The following is a 15,691-nucleotide window of genomic DNA, read 5'->3' as shown; positions in this document are numbered from 1 at the left end:
CATGAGAATACGCCATTTCAATTCAGGCCATTCACCCGTATCTCCTTACAGTTTTCTTACATTAAGGTAACAAGGCACCAGTCACCCCTTATTTCATATATGAAATAAGTGAATATTAAAATCTAAACTATCACCCCCAGGAGGCGCTCTTCTTAACAGAAGTCGCTCTTTGAGAGCACGTAACACACTTCTCTGAAGTGCATGGTTCTGTGCGCAATCCCTCCAAAGAAAGACCACCCTGTGGAGAATTTCATGAGTTCTTCTCAAAACCACGACCGAAATGGGCTCTTTTGTGAATTTTCCTCTCCTGAAGAGTGTTCTTGATTGAATTGCGCCTCACTGACCAACTACAATAGTATTTTTTAATGTTGATCTCTCTAGAGATTGACGACTACACAACCATAACTTTAGAAGCTAGATCCGTCATATCACGGGACTTAATACTGGAATATCGCTTGGTGATGCCACATCACTACCGTCGCCTGTCAAGTATCGCAGGTAACTATAATTAGCAGGTTTATACAAACCTCGGGATGGAGCTTCTATCACCGGAAAGAACAGTACACTAGGATGGCAATATTTATGTTGTATTGGCGCACAACCTTGGCGTCTACCACGATGATAGTTTTCTTGAAGGTTGTGTTTATAATTAATTAATTAATTAATTAATTAATTATATTGCTGGTGTCACATAGGAGGGTCACAACAGCAGTGTCCTAGCTTCAGTGTATCTTTATTGTTATAAGAAATATGAGATACACGCGCCTGTACGGTGTTCTTCCCAGATGGGGCGCCATCCTTTTGAGTGCTCTTTGTTCTTGGAAATACCGTTCATTACTTGACCGCATTCCAAGTAATTTTTGCGCATTTTTAGTTACCCCCACGGAGCTCGAGTTGGTTCGATCTTTTGAAACGGAATTTCTGTCCGTTCGCTCTCGTTTCTTCACGCTAAACAATGAATTGCACGGTTGATGGTATTACCGAAGAGGTGTATCGGCTTGTTTCGAAGCTGCAAAAACGTGAATCGGGTTTAGATGCTTTACGAGACTCGATCCTGGAAATTCAGGCGCCGTTTGCGGGCCAGCATCGAGTAAGTTTTGTTCAATTACGGAGACTTCAGTCTTACCCTCCATATATATTACTTCTGGTTGTCTACATGTAGTCTGATGAGCAGCTTGTTCCAAGTATAGCAATATGGGCCCAAGCAGCCAATGCACCGACGGCTGAAAATGTGGTTCTCTTTCTCCATGTGATTTTTAGTTTTTTAATTGTTTTTTTTTAAAACTGATTCGGATTCGATGGCGTAGCAAATTTAGTCTCATCTTAGTCTCCTTTCTCATGATAGCTGAGCAGTACCGTAGGCGTTTTCTTCTGATTGGACTTCCACCGACCTTGGACTTACAGCTGCTTCCATGATGGAAATTCATTTAGTTCTATACGCACTTTGGTACTTCCTAGTGTATTTATTGAGCCCCGACAGAAGTCATATCATGTCACGAACGTGATATCATACGTCTATCATTACTTTTCCTCCAAACAGTGTCAAGAGGACTCGCTGACGTTTGAGGAACTATCCAAACGCGTTGAAAATCACCCCAGGGGCTGGCTGATTTTGTGTTTGGCCGCTGAAAACAAGGAATTAGAACAACTTCAGGTGGAAAACAGGACATTGCTTGACTCGCTGGATAAACATCAGTCCGCGCTGGATTTGATCATGAAAAAGTATCGGTTGCAAGTAAGTTGTATTGGCTTCGCGTTGCATTGAGTTTCGTTTTTTTAAGATGCCTGTGCATGGTTACACGTAACATCTCAACAAAGCCTTTGCTGTCAAATAAAGTCGTAAATAGTGATAAACGTGTGGTAATTAGAAGAAATATTTGAGCTAGAGTTGTTGACTAATCCCATAGTTTGGCAACTTCAGGCTGCGTTTTCTGCGCCCTCCTCATTTTGTCCTGCTTTTATGCGAGATGTCAGTCAACTTCTCATCAAGGATAGTTATTCAGAACATCACCTATTATGACTGTCATTGTTTTGTTTGGGGGGTTGTGTGCGTATAAATGTGGTATTACCAATAGTGTGTTTATTCCTCTTTAGGACGTTCACGTGCACGACAGAATTGTTTCCTAACAACCAATGTTTTTCACATATCTTTCTAGGGTTGTTGCAGGGCTTTTGGTAGAAGGGAGAGGCGTTCTGTTACTGTCAGTCGTTGCATTCCCGAAAGGATTTCGCACTTGTTGGCAAAATATTCTCATGTCACCTATGATGAGATCAATTTTTTTGCACACTCAGACATTCGCTAACCTGCCCTGAGATCAGGTTCCGTGGATCGAAGGCAATCTTTTTGATGTGATTCAACTAATACCAGTTGTTTAAACCCAAATAACAGCAGTACCTTTCCTCGCTGCTTTTATAATTGCAAGTAATGATTTCTTTATCAGTGACCCAGTGTTCATGTTTTTGATCTTTTATCCTCGAACCACGTGCGCTTCAGTGAATCATGAAGGGATGTCACTTCCTCCAATAGATGAAGGTCACTTGAATCTCTAACAAATTCTCATCATTGTAGTGATAAGCAAACATCAGGACAACACCTGCCGTTTAATCGCTCCAAATAAAATGTAGGAAAAATGCACTACTGGAATGCGAAAACGGGAGTGTAATTTATTAACCAGTCGCAACAAATAGGCCATCAACTTTGCAAATGGCGGTCTGTATGGCTTTACGTCATGGTAAGTAAAGTTTGTACTATATTCCTAATTCTCCTCGTCAAATCTTTGCCGTTTCTCGGTAGTTGATTCTAGATATCCGGGAACCATCTGATAGGTAGACACATCGGTGACCGCAAGTCTGTAACACTTAAAGGAACTTTATTTGGTTTGGATGAAATAACTTAATATTATTTTAGCTCGCATGCTAATTGCCAAGCTGGACGAACAGAGCAACTGCCAACTGACCCAGAACGTATTAATTTACTCGAACCACCAATAGTTTGGCATTTTACCTACTAGTTGATGCTGATAACAGCCTTATCAACGTTTACTTTGGGAGGCTTCGTAATCTGTATGGACATTCTGAGTTGCGTTGGTTATCGCCGTTACCTGTCGATGCGATCAACGGTTACGAATGATGTCTACGATGCTCACTGTGGAATTAGGACAATTTTGATATCGTACATCCTTGGCTGTCGTTAGACTGGGGAAGTGTGAAAGTACCACGCCGTCAAAACATCAAGGTATTGCTAATGTCTACCGATTACTAGCACCCAGTTCAGACCTCCAAACCCTATTAGATGCATTCAAGCGAATATTTGTGATCAAATTTCAAGTAACGTCAACATTTTCGGAGACCACAATGACAAGGGATTAGCAAGCCAACACCGTAAGCATGTTATGCTCTGACCTTCCAAAGTCCCACAATAGTGTGAATTCTAATGTGCCTCTCTTTCATTCATATTCGATTATCACGCTTAAAAACACTATAGATTTCTTACATTTTTATCCAAAGTTTTTCGACCTTGTACTTCCATTTGACAAGCAGGTTTACCTGTTTGGAAAGCCCATCCAATTTTCCTGATCCTCATTCGGAAAGCTGATGTTGTAGTAGCTAATGTTGTTGGATGGATGGTTGACAGGGTTGATGCTACACTGGCAAAGCAAAGTGCGCATCTGACCCACTGCTAATCAGAATGATGCAGTTGAGAGCACACTCACATTCACGCAATTTAAGTGAGGTTAATCGCGCACGCTCATTGTCTCTGCTTTGATACAAGCTTTCCACTGACAGGCAATTGTATTCGTTGTTATAGTGAGCGCTAGTCAGCAAGGTACCTATCCAGTAGTCAATTGGTCTGTTTTCTAGCTTGAACATATGCGTCAACGCTTGACCCAGCGGACATGTGCTACTTCATTTTGGTAACCTTAGTTTACCTGCACAGTTAGTATCTCTGATTCACGTTCGACGCTTGAGTGACATTCAGGTTCATTGAGGTAATACAGTTCAACCGGCTTGATTGTGTAGCAACGACTACAGTACTTTCATGCGAGTGTCCTACCCGTTCCACACTCGAAGAGGAAAACTTTTGAACTTCATCCTTCTTTATTTCTCATGATGAGAACTAATAAACACAGTGTGAGAGTGGCAGGATTGATTGTCCTGCTTCTAAAGTTGTCATTGCTGCTCTTGAAGTTATACTTCTTACAGTTGAAAATGAAATTGTATACTGAAGGAAGGCAATCCAACTGGAATCCATTGGGGTCCCTTTACGTGCAAGCCCTCATCAAGTAATAAAAGAAACAATCCTCAATCACTGTTTACTGCGCTCACAGTCTCCTTTTCGCATTCCATCTAAGGCCGAGTGCTTCGGCCTCATTGCATAAGGACAGGGTTCATGATTATGAAATTGAGCTGGGCTGAGTTAAACTAAACGCGTTGGTGCTTTGCGAAGGTGATCTCTTCTTGTATGTTTCCCTTGGGAGTAACTGTAGCTTAGTTGACCTCATGCCCCCCTCGAATGGCATAAGAGTATTACGATACGGTACTCTGATAAGGAGACCAGAAGTGCGCAAACTTATTCGTATGCTGTTATTTCTTCGGTTCATCAGAAAACTTCGGTCAACGAGACTGTAGTATCTTTGATGGCTCATTCATCTAGGAGAGCGAAGGGATAGGAAAAAATTATTACTAAAAAAAGACTCAAAAAGACTATTTGGCAGCAACACTACAAAAGAACGAAAAATCTCTTGGGGTTATTGATTTCTCGTTAATTTTCTATGAGCCAGAGTAGCGTTACAGATTTTCTGTCGAGGTGCTGGGGCAAAAATTGAAACGCTCAATTTAGTTAGCCAACTGATACACTTGCGGAGCGCGACTATCCCGGGAGGGAAGTTAACAAATGTCTGGTAGGTATTTTGGGGCGTATCTTGGTGCCTGTATTCCCCTTCGATATAATGAAGCATGCAAAATGACGAACGTCAGTGTTTACGGATCAAGCATATCTAGCCGTGCGGTAGGTCTGGACAACTTACTAGGAGCCAAAATATAAAAGAACGACTTTTTGCTTCTTGTTTGGTGGACACTATTCATTTGGAGAATTAACATGCGGCGCTGAAAATTTGAATATGGGTCCTGTATTCTTACTTTTGGATGCTCGTGCTACTGTCTTTTATTTTCAATATAGTCCCATTTATCCACGATAATTTTCATACCTTACCCCGTTGTAGGTATCGCAGCTGATGCAAACAAACCGAATGGAAAAGTTAATTAGCACCAATGGATCTCGTTTGGAGAATGTTGCAAAAGGTTCAACAGGCACTTTTCATTTGAGGTCAGATGATATGTTTTCAGATGAAAGAGTGGTCCGAGCTGAACCTGTCATTAACAGAAGTCACAAAGATGACGAAGGACCCAGCACTACCGAACCAACTACCGCCATGCTAAGTGCGCGTGTATCTACTCTCGCCTCCATTGCTCGGGACGTTTGCAATAGCGGTGATTTGTACACTATTCAGTTGGAGGCCGAGTTACATCGTCTACGGTCGGAGAATGCTGGGCTACGTGAACTGCTCACGATCTCTTCGGACTTCGCCGTGGATCCGACTGATTTTATTAAGAGCGCGTCTTCGGCGGACCGCGCCGTCCCCGGTTCTTCATCGGCGCAACCTTCGCTTCGAGTTGATTTGTCTGTCTTATCACCTAATCAGAACTCATCTAACGTTGGTTTACACCATCCCTCAAAACTAACGAATTTGGTTCGTGCCTTGGATGACTTTATTCCTTATAACACTTCTCAGCGCGGGCGTTCTCCAAGTGACCTTTCCTCCGGTCGCAGCGAAGACGATAATGATTATGATGATGATGTTACTGTGGCGGATGGCAGCGAGAGTTCTGATTAGCTTTTTGCGGAGTCGATTCACACCCCTCAAGATCTAGAATGGCTTTGAACTGATGCCTCTGTTCCTTAGCCTCCGTATTTCCATTTTGGCCGACCACTGACGTCGATCATACACACCACTCCCTTGCCTCTTATGTGAGGGGCTTTTTAGAGTTATGTGCATATCTGCACGTGTCTGACAGTTGCGTCACGCGCAGCAGAACGTTTGATGGTATTGTCCTCCGTAATAATACATCGGCGGAGGAGTCTCACTTCTGTTATTCCCGATTGGGTCAATTTTCGCGACCTCTTTGCCTGCACACGCGGTTGACAGTCTTTCACCTTGTTAGCGAACCATTCACCAGGACTCCCAGTGAAATCTCTTGGCTTTTATGTTTCCCAATTCTCAGGCACCATATCGCCTTGATTGCTCACATTTTCTTGTGGAATTCGCATCATTCAGAGCTTCTTCCCTGTAACCGAATTTCATGTCGAAACGAAGTCTAAATATTTCGGTAAGATAATGAAATACATTTAAAACACCCAACGACCTCAAAACACGCGTTTGTCTACTATGGAACGGCGTATCGGGTTATATAACATTTTCGAAAAATGCAAATTGGTTTTCGTTCTCTGTTGCGTCTTTGTATGGTCCTTACTCTAGTCTTATACTGACTGCATTGGTTATCGTCCATTATCACTGACGGAGGTCAGGCTCGAAGAATTGCAATCTTGCCGTCGGATAGTTCATCCTTACCTTCTCGTTTTTTTCAGGTGCACCCTAACGATCTCCGTCATACTCGCACTCATCCATAAATAACACAACTGTCCGGCAAGCCTAAATTTTCCGTGGTGTCATGTCGTCGGAAAGCCCAACGGGTGGCAGATCTAGGACGACTGTCGGTCGTTCAAGGTATGGCCCAGAATACGTGCAACGCCAGTAGGAATTCGTTCACAGTGGATGAGTTGCGTGCGTCCAGTACGCACTTACGAGTCTTTGACAAACGCGCTCGCATTGGGTGTAGGATAACTGGTTGCAGGTTTGGGGTTCTGCGGGATAGGTATTTTGTTCATAGTCACGCCACTCTCGTTTGAACAGTCGTCCTCCTGTTCTGGCGTAATTATCCCGGTGAGTCCACACCAAAGGGAATAACTGGACTCGAGTTTCGCTCTTATTAGAGCTCATCGGCAGTGCATATCCAATGACCGTGCCGGGATTTGAACCCCGGACATCTGTAAGATAATCGGATTTCAAACCTTGATATGACTAAGGACATGCGCTTGAGCTGATTCCCAGTTGGGTTAACAGTGATTCACTGATTTAAGTAAACTAGACATGAGCTTTCCGTACTTTAAATGCGTAGGAAAAGGACCGTCGTGAGTTCATGCGTGGGATGATTGATAGATGTAGTGTAATGGCCCACGCTTATTGGCAATTTGGGTCGGTGATCAGCCCTTCCATCCTGGCTCATTGGAAGTTTTCGTTTCAACAGCGCTTCGTTTATACAAAGCTCTTTTCAAAGGCCACACAGCATACTGTCTTCGAACGGATTGACTGGATTTGACCGACCGCGCTATTTTGTCCCGGGAATAGGTCCAAGGAAGACAAACGTCCTTGAACACACTGCTTTTACAGCACTGTGTAGAGCGAGTGTCGCAATCTGGTGAGAATTATTCTCTCTTTGTGATTTTTAATAGGTCTATACCAACCGTCCATACATTACAACTACGTCTTGCACAAACAGTTGACATGTCTATCGCAACATCCACCCCTGATGTGACCAACAGAAGTGTACAAAGGTCATTCTCTGTAACAAGACGTGTGTGAGTGTACGATCACATCACTAAGGAGCAGTTCAGGGAATTTCGTACCGCGATATCATCGACGAAACACTCGTTGGGAATAATCCTACGATTTAACTGACCTTCGTGAAATTTGTCGAGAAGATTGCTGAACAGCTTCCCACTTTGAGTGAACCTGAGTTGAACGGACGTCTTAGGTCACGTTCGCTTCTTTAGCGTATGAAGGTTTTTGGATCACTAAACTATTTTATGAGAGTAGGCATTTCGTCGTTTTTATTCGGTAGTTTTTCCAGTCGTTCTAGAACCAACTACCTTCGGGGTTTAATGATCATCAGTACTATGTCTGTGTGCCTAGAAAAAAAATGCACAAACTGTACTCTTTCGATATTTTCATTCAGAACCTTTGTGTTTTTAGATATTCTTAGCCAGAACGCGTCGAGAAAGATTGACTATCGGTGTTACAAGGAATACTAAGGCTTTAGGCCGCTTTATGATATAACTTTTTGAAACGCATACACAGTATCTAGACATGTGTTTTGGCCTATTTCATCGGATGGCCTCCTGTAAATCAATTGCCTTACTGAGAGGCAGGCCCAAACAAACGTTTTCTTTTTATAGTTATGCTGTTGTCGGGTGCGATTGCTCTTCGTAAATTGCGATGAACAAGCTTATCGGCCTATCTTTCCCGACAGAATACTTCATAGATGATTCTCACCTTGGCTTTCAACGTATCTAACATGTATATACTTCGTGCGCTGCTTGCCAGGCAGGAGAATTTAAGCTTTGACATAGAGGAACCAAGCCGTCACCTTGGGGAACAATCTATCGGATATACAATTGGTCAGCCACTGTTTAAAAATGCCTTGTAGCTTAGAAGAACCCTTATGAGGTTACCGCGAAATGCTTTAGGATTCTTGAAATAAGCGTCAACTGGTTCACGGCACGGTTACCACAGAAAAGCACTTAAGCTGAGCTCATTCTTTTTTTATCCGGTGTTGCCGTAATGCTTGTCAAGTCACAAGAGATGTTTCACGTCTGAAGTACCCAACTGCACAAAGGGTGGTCAGAAAAGTCACTGAACTTTTACGCATATCTTTCCTATTGTGCCTGTAGAAAGTTACTGAGTCGCTGTACAATCTGTGCGAAGTCCGGGCGGTCTTGCGGTATACTGTTCCATGTTTCTTGCATTAGAGCTCCTCTGAAAAGGAATGAAAAGTGAGTTAGCCTAGCTGAAGAATACACAATGGATTATCAGGTGTTGATGCCTTTAAGTGAGGTGGTATCAGTGGTATCTTAAGGTGAATAAAAGCATGTTGATATCGGAGAACAAATAACCGTGTCTTCTGAGCAAGGCACTGCCAGTCGAGACGTGATCCGTTCAGACGGAATGTGTCACGTGAACCTTTTGATATGTCGCAACCAGGAGAAAGCTCAACACTGGACCAAGTGATGTGAAGTATGTGAGCGGCGAATGGGCTGGCAAATTATGCTGCTGAGGAGCCACCTTCAGCTGGATGGCAGTGTTCAAACCCCTGTGCAGATGATTATGTGCAAAAGAATCGTGATATGCGCACTGGCGAGCATTCTATGCTTTAAGAGACGTCCATTGAATTCTGTGCTATTTCATCGTCATGAGATTCGGGACTCGACGAAATTGAGCGCTAACTGAGCCGCCTTTTTCCGTTATTTCTGGTGAAACAAAACCGCATTTTTTTCAGGTTGTAGAGTGAGTGCATTGAAAACATGTGCTTAAACCTGAGTGGATAAGTGTTTCATCAAGCGGGTCGTACATCCAAACTTTTATTTGTTTTCAAAGGCTTCTCTCTAACTAGCTCGTTTACAGTACGATGCTCCGGTCAGTGCAACTTGGCTTTCAAACTGCAATAGATAGTTCACGGCGGCAGGGAGAAGCGGGCGGCGGCAAATTTTAGTGACGGTTTACCTCCTAAAGTTTGAAGAACTGCGGTGGCATAGACTTAACAAGGCGTGACACGAGTCCTGTGAAAATATTCCGTTGTCCCCGTTTTCAACAGGGAACCCCCGAGTAAGGCCGCTTCACTCCGTTCCCATGGGGATTTGATTGGAAATTAGAAACTCAAAGGCTATTCACAACAAGGACCATTTTGGGCATTCCAGAGGAGCGATTTTTCATCCGAATGAAGACCAGGACGTATGACTTATGTTCTAAGTTCTATTATAATAAGACACCAAGTGAATAGATGAGTACTCGCATTGTAGACAAATGTGTTCCCACACATGGTTGTTTTGTTATGTGAATCTTGTCTACCACATTGATCCTTCAAGAACACGGTGAAAAGAGGCTACTGTATAGCAGCGCACTTCGTCATCTATGATTAAGTAGCTAGACCGAATTCTATTTTGGTCTGAGGCGGGAAATCTGGTACTGTACATCCCAACGAAGAGTTCGGCCCGAAATGAGAAAAGCAACAAAGAGAACAACTGTGTTAATTCTACTTATTCGGGAATTTCCGTATTATTCCGTATCCCAGCGCTCACCAAATTTTTCGACTCATCACCCCTTAGTGCACAGCGTAGTGCTCCATATTTTGTATATTATACGTAGACAGTAGAACTAGGATTTTTTGGCAACGCACACATAAACACTAATGCCTTGAAAGGAGCATGAAGTTGCAAGTTAATTACAAATATCCATGACATTAAACACACTAATACTTTCAACAAAGAACATATCCCTCTAGCTAAGGCCGCTCCAATTTCGTCCTCTGAAATAAGTCATGAAACTGGTATTTCTTGAAGCACCCTCTCGTTCTTCTCCTGACGGTGACCAATTTCAGTTTCTCCATGACTCAAAACGCTGTTCTAACAACGTCCAGGATGCGAAATTCTTGCTGTGCGTTTTTATGTATTTTTAAAAGAACTAGGTGTCCGAATGTTGGCATGAAAACAGCACTGACTCTCTAGGTGAATAGGTGTCCCACAACGCACTTTTCATCTGCGTGGTACTAACCCATACAATTTTGTCAACGGAAGAATAATGCCAGAGTATACTCTAGGGTGGAGAACTCGTCGGAATAGGTGAAGACGAATGTATCCGGGTGATGAGACAATGATCAGATGTAGCAAGCTGGGCGGAGGAGTTGGTTGTACGGCCAGGTTGAGGGCCTGTCGAGAGTCACTGTCACCACCTGGGATAAAAACGGTAGTGATTTTCGTCGTTTCAGTGTAGATTGGCTTCACTTTCGGGAAGAAAATTCTACTAAAAATCTCAACTCTTAAACAACCAAACATAGACGAGGATGACGCTCAAACATGAGCGTACAGTGAACCCCTCGTCATCTTTGGGGATCAAAATAACCCGATTTGGTTGCCAAACCAACCATCTTTCTTTTCGTACGACGACCCATTAGTCCGATACAGAGTAGAAGGTAGGCAGGTTAGTGACTGACCTGTTAACTAAGTAACAGAATCTTTAAGCTCAGCGACCCTCTAGTCTATTGCACTAAACTGAACTTACTCCATAGCAAGCATTCCTAAAATACAGAGTAGATTGCATCGATTTGGAAATATTTTGAATCGTGTACAGGATGGATTAACACCTGAGTGTCACTTGAAAACTAGAAACTTTGTTTGCGGTTCGCGAATTTTTCGATTGTTTTTTGTTTCAGTTGGTGAAGGTGACGACTGCTCGAAAATGACGAGCCGCCAGGATATTAGAGCTCGTAAGCTATTCGTAAACATAACATAATAGTACGGTTTGATTTGCTGCACTTAAGCTGCAGGGTAGTCTGTATAGATTCTCATATTTTCAACAATGGATATAAGGATGAACCGAATCACCGTCATTTATCAACTGGAAACGAACTGTGGTGGTTCTAGTTGACAAATTTGTTCACTAATTAATGAATGGTTGAGAGCTTTGGTCACAAATTGCAGGTGATGGCTAAAGTCATCTTTGGCTAATACAATGCCGACGGCACACACGCACAACTAAATGATTATTGCCCCATTCGTCTGACTCGGCAATGTCAGTGTAACATACTTAAAAATGCTCGATAGAAATTATTGCTTGCCGACATGGCGCGCACGAAACTGTCTGTGAACTCGAGTGTACAATGCTTTGACCAAAAGAGCTATATAAAGATTGTTCTTCCGCAAATACTAAACTTAGGGTTATTGTGGTCCGACAACAGATGGCTGATCGGGGCTAAAGCGTTATATGTAAGGAAACTTGAACACACGTCTAAGGGAAATAAATTCACGATTCAACTAAAGTGTTTAAAATGTGTGGACAATACAGGGAGCACTAGGTGGACTGACACACCGCAGGAGAGAAGATTATCACAAACGAATTTTATGCCGTAAAGGTCAAACATTATAAGTGATCCTTCCCAACCCCACACAGATGTATATTACCCGTAATTATGAGAGTTACATCCTGATTAGAGTGACTACAATGTTGTAAACATAAATACTTCATTTTCTGCCTCCTCGTAGTCAAATTTTCGCATTATCATGATGGACACTGTAAACTATGTAGACTAGGCATATATGCCTCTTTGCTAAGTATGCACCACCTTTACGGCAGTTGGATACCATTCCACAGTTCTCGCACAGGCACTTCGATTTCTAGCAGCATTCTAACAAAAATGTTGTAAATTCGATCCCCGAATAAGTAATTTTCGATTTTTCATCTGACGATTTCAAACTCAAACGTGTCTATTTCACTTGCATTTTGGGATACTTAGCAGTCAGCCCGAAAGAAACATTCTATGTTTTAATAAGGTTCCTTTGCTTGTCTCTTTGCTGCCAAGGGCTGAAATATTATACCAGTTAGTTTTCCACAAAGTTCTGGAATCGAGTTGATTCTATGGCGTTTTCTTCCCTTATAATTTTGAATCGTTGACCGGCCTCTGTCTCTCGACTTCCCCTGTCTAGACTTGGGCAACCTGGCAGTATCCCGGCCCTCGTGCTTCCTTTGGGTGGCATGGCAGCTAGGCACCAAAAGGGTGGTACAGCTGGACGGCCATTTTCATTATCTTTTAGTGTTTCAGGGATTTAGTTAACTCTTAGCGAAGATCACTTGGATGAAATAAAATAGTCAGGCCCTTGGACGTCCAGTTTTTGGCAAATTCGGAGGTACTGTCAGTTGGGTAAAAATACCTTGAAATATCTACGAAGTGTTCTACCAAGTTCCGCGCTTGGTTGGGCATATCTCAAAGGGTGTATGTAGATGCTCGCGGCTTCACTGTTTTTACATGCTGTGCTTAAAGGTATGCACCAAGCCGCCACTCATCCGTTTACATCAAAAGGGACTCCGTTTCCCAATCAATGAAATAAACTTCAGCGTCAAAGACGGAGTCCAATTCTGTTTGTATCATGGTTAGTGCCAACGCTGGTGCCAACGGTAATGATTATGTCAACCATTAAAAGGCAGAGTATTTCAAGTGAGAAGCCACTGTTGCGCTAGAACGAATTCGGAGTGAATCCTTGTAGATGTGTTGCTCGCTGAGCCTGGCAATTTTGCTGCAAAATTGACGTCACCAATCGCGATCACATCATCATTGCTGGGTCACATGGTCACGCATTGAGTAGTAATATGCTCAGGTTTATATACATGATTCTGAAGGGGATGGTCTATGCTGATCGGCTGCACTGGACGAGTAAGCCTCTGGTTGGAGGATTTCGGACTGAAATTTGGGCTTGACCTCTTGTTTGGTCTTGCCGTCTGATCCCGTTTTCCGGATACTCAGTCATGTTTGTTTTGTTCGATTCAATTCACAGTCTTTTTCTCGTAGAGGTTGACTGTTTTCACTGATTGAATTCATTGTGATTTATCACCCTTCCGGAAATTCCTCTAGTGTTTCGTAGCTCCTCAGGCCACCACTTTTACGTCGTCCATATTGAAATGGTGACCTCTCTTTTCAATGACGACAATCAGCTAGAACTACGGCCACCTTTATTCGTCTTTCCGTGTAGATAACTTTATTGGTTTGTCAAATCTAATGGTTTTTGCATTCAGTACCTTCTGTCTGGTAGACAATATTTTGGTTGCCCTGAATAACATGGTCTCTTGGCGACACCAGGCTCGGGCTACTTAAATTCCATATGGTTGCAGTATTCTTGATCTCAGTTCAGATACAGGGAGAATCATTCGTTCGTTTGCTCTACCGGCTGTTGCTGAGATATATTTTTCTTCAAGTATCTTCTGATAAAGTTAACCAAGAACCGCTATTTTTTGTAATAATCTATTTAGACGACCTTTTCTTTCCTTCTATGTATCGTTGCGCTGGAATCGGCGTCCGTCTAAATAGGGTCGGTCAACCCGAAGTTCTGGATCCCATATGTCGATGATTCATCTGTTATCACCAAACGAAATTCAGTGGGAAAGACACACGAGCTGCTTAGCTGAATTTTTGTGGATATCAATCGAACTAGGGAAAGACAACAGACCATTCCTGAACACATTAGTTCAGAGCACAGCTGACGTAAACAGATAAACTACTGAACTGATCCACGGAATATTTGCATTCAAGGTCTATTTGGAGNGGAAAGAAAGAAAACAGACCATTCCTGAACACATTAGTTCAGAGCACAGCTGACGTAAACAGATAAACTACTGAACTGATCCACGGAATATTTGCATTCAAGGTCTATTTGGAGGCAGAGGAAGAGGCTGCGCTGAGGCAACCAATCATGAACGAGCGTCCCCTCCTTCCGCACACCACTACTCAACGCAAAACCACCGTAGGAGCGAATTGGTGACGAACTGTGTCATTATGTCTTAATGTGTACATATTCCGGGTTTGTGGCTTCTCAAGTTTCTCGTCAGCTGTTTGTGACAAAAGCTCACGATGTGATAGATCCAGGGAGAGACATCATTTTGGCCCAAATACTGAACTTCACTAATCCAGAACATAATGTTCTTTGGTCACATTCCTCATGGATACTTGCTGTAAAGCCTCTGACCTAATGGGTGTGAATAAGGATAATCCAGGAGTTTGAGTGGAAAGGCAGACGGTTGAACAACGATACAAAAGGGATGTAGAAGGGACATAAATGTTGATTTTATGAAGAAGTTTGGGTTTTTGCACACGACACATGTCACACGAGTGGTCCTAATACGGAGATATTTCACAATGAAAAAAATTAATTTGGGTACTTGGGAGTAGTGCGGTAAGACAAATCAAATTAGTCCGATAGCCCATCATCGGTTTCGTTCGGGGCTCAGTGGGAGGGTGCAGTGGCTAGATTCCAATCAGTCAACAGACTAGCGGGTAAATTTTGCCAATAAAACTAGACATTTTCCAAATGGACTGGTTCGCCGAGAATCTAGGCTTAGCAGACAGAAAATTTTCAGTTTACTACATTCTCTGTTTTTAACTAGGCCTCAATGCTCATTCTTAAAGTGCTTCAGGAGTGATTGTTCTCATAATTAGGTCACTTTGTGAGGTAAGCGAAATCGTTTGAAAACAGCATATTGTGGGAAACTCACATATACTGAGGACACAGTGGTGGTTTGGACATCCGGTATCCGTGCTGGACAATGTTTCGCACCTGTTCGAGAGTGAAATGTGTATACGGAGTACCACCCAGGGTGTAGATTTCCCACAACAACACGCCGTAAGACCATCTGAAGAGTGAACCAACAGACAGAGAAATTATCAGGAATTTGTCTGCACATGCCTTTCCAACCTTTGAGCATCAAAGTCAATCAGGCAGCCTAAGAGAAAATTTGAACCCGGAATGCAGAAACAACACGGAAAGATTCCGGTTTAAGAATTAAGAAAATACCTTATAATATTGGGAACAAATTCCGCGCTTGGTTAGAAGTGGTCCACTTTAGTTGGAAACAAACTACATAGCAGAGTGAATAGATAGGCCACAGAGTTTCATCCAAACTCTATCAAACCTGCCGATGAACTTGATCTTTTATAAGAAGGGGCTTACAATCCACAAAGTTGACACCACTGGTTAGGTTCACATTCTTATTTCAAGGGGAAAACTGACCATTCACTTGCATTAGAGTTGGCCATG

General features: G+C 42.7%; 2 protein-coding genes across 2 annotated transcripts in view; one reads left to right on the top strand and one right to left on the bottom strand.

The window, feature by feature from the left end:
• Nucleotides 1-880: 880 nt before the first annotated feature.
• Nucleotides 881-6,430, top strand: T265_06602 (hypothetical protein; the record flags this gene model as incomplete). The annotated part of the gene is made up of 3 exons (XM_009171906.1): nt 881-1,090; nt 1,541-1,735; nt 5,223-6,430. 3 exons carry the CDS (start codon nt 956-958, stop codon nt 5,892-5,894), a joined length of 1,002 nt encoding a protein of 333 aa, XP_009170170.1.
• A 2,330-nt stretch (nt 6,431-8,760) lies between these two features.
• Nucleotides 8,761-15,691, bottom strand: part of T265_14074 (hypothetical protein) — a gene marked incomplete at both ends in the record, with an annotated part of 103,652 nt that continues 96,721 nt past the window's right edge. The window contains 2 exons of the mRNA XM_009171917.1: nt 8,761-8,873; nt 15,150-15,287. Coding sequence (XP_009170181.1) covers nt 8,774-8,873; nt 15,150-15,287 — 238 coding nt within the window. The remainder of the gene's footprint in view (nt 8,874-15,149; nt 15,288-15,691) is intronic.

The sequence above is a fragment of the Opisthorchis viverrini genome (genome assembly GCF_000715545.1).
Source record: "Opisthorchis viverrini unplaced genomic scaffold opera_v5_139, whole genome shotgun sequence".
Taxonomy (NCBI): domain Eukaryota; kingdom Metazoa; phylum Platyhelminthes; class Trematoda; order Opisthorchiida; family Opisthorchiidae; genus Opisthorchis; species Opisthorchis viverrini.
This window is presented reverse-complemented; position numbering and strand designations above follow the sequence as displayed.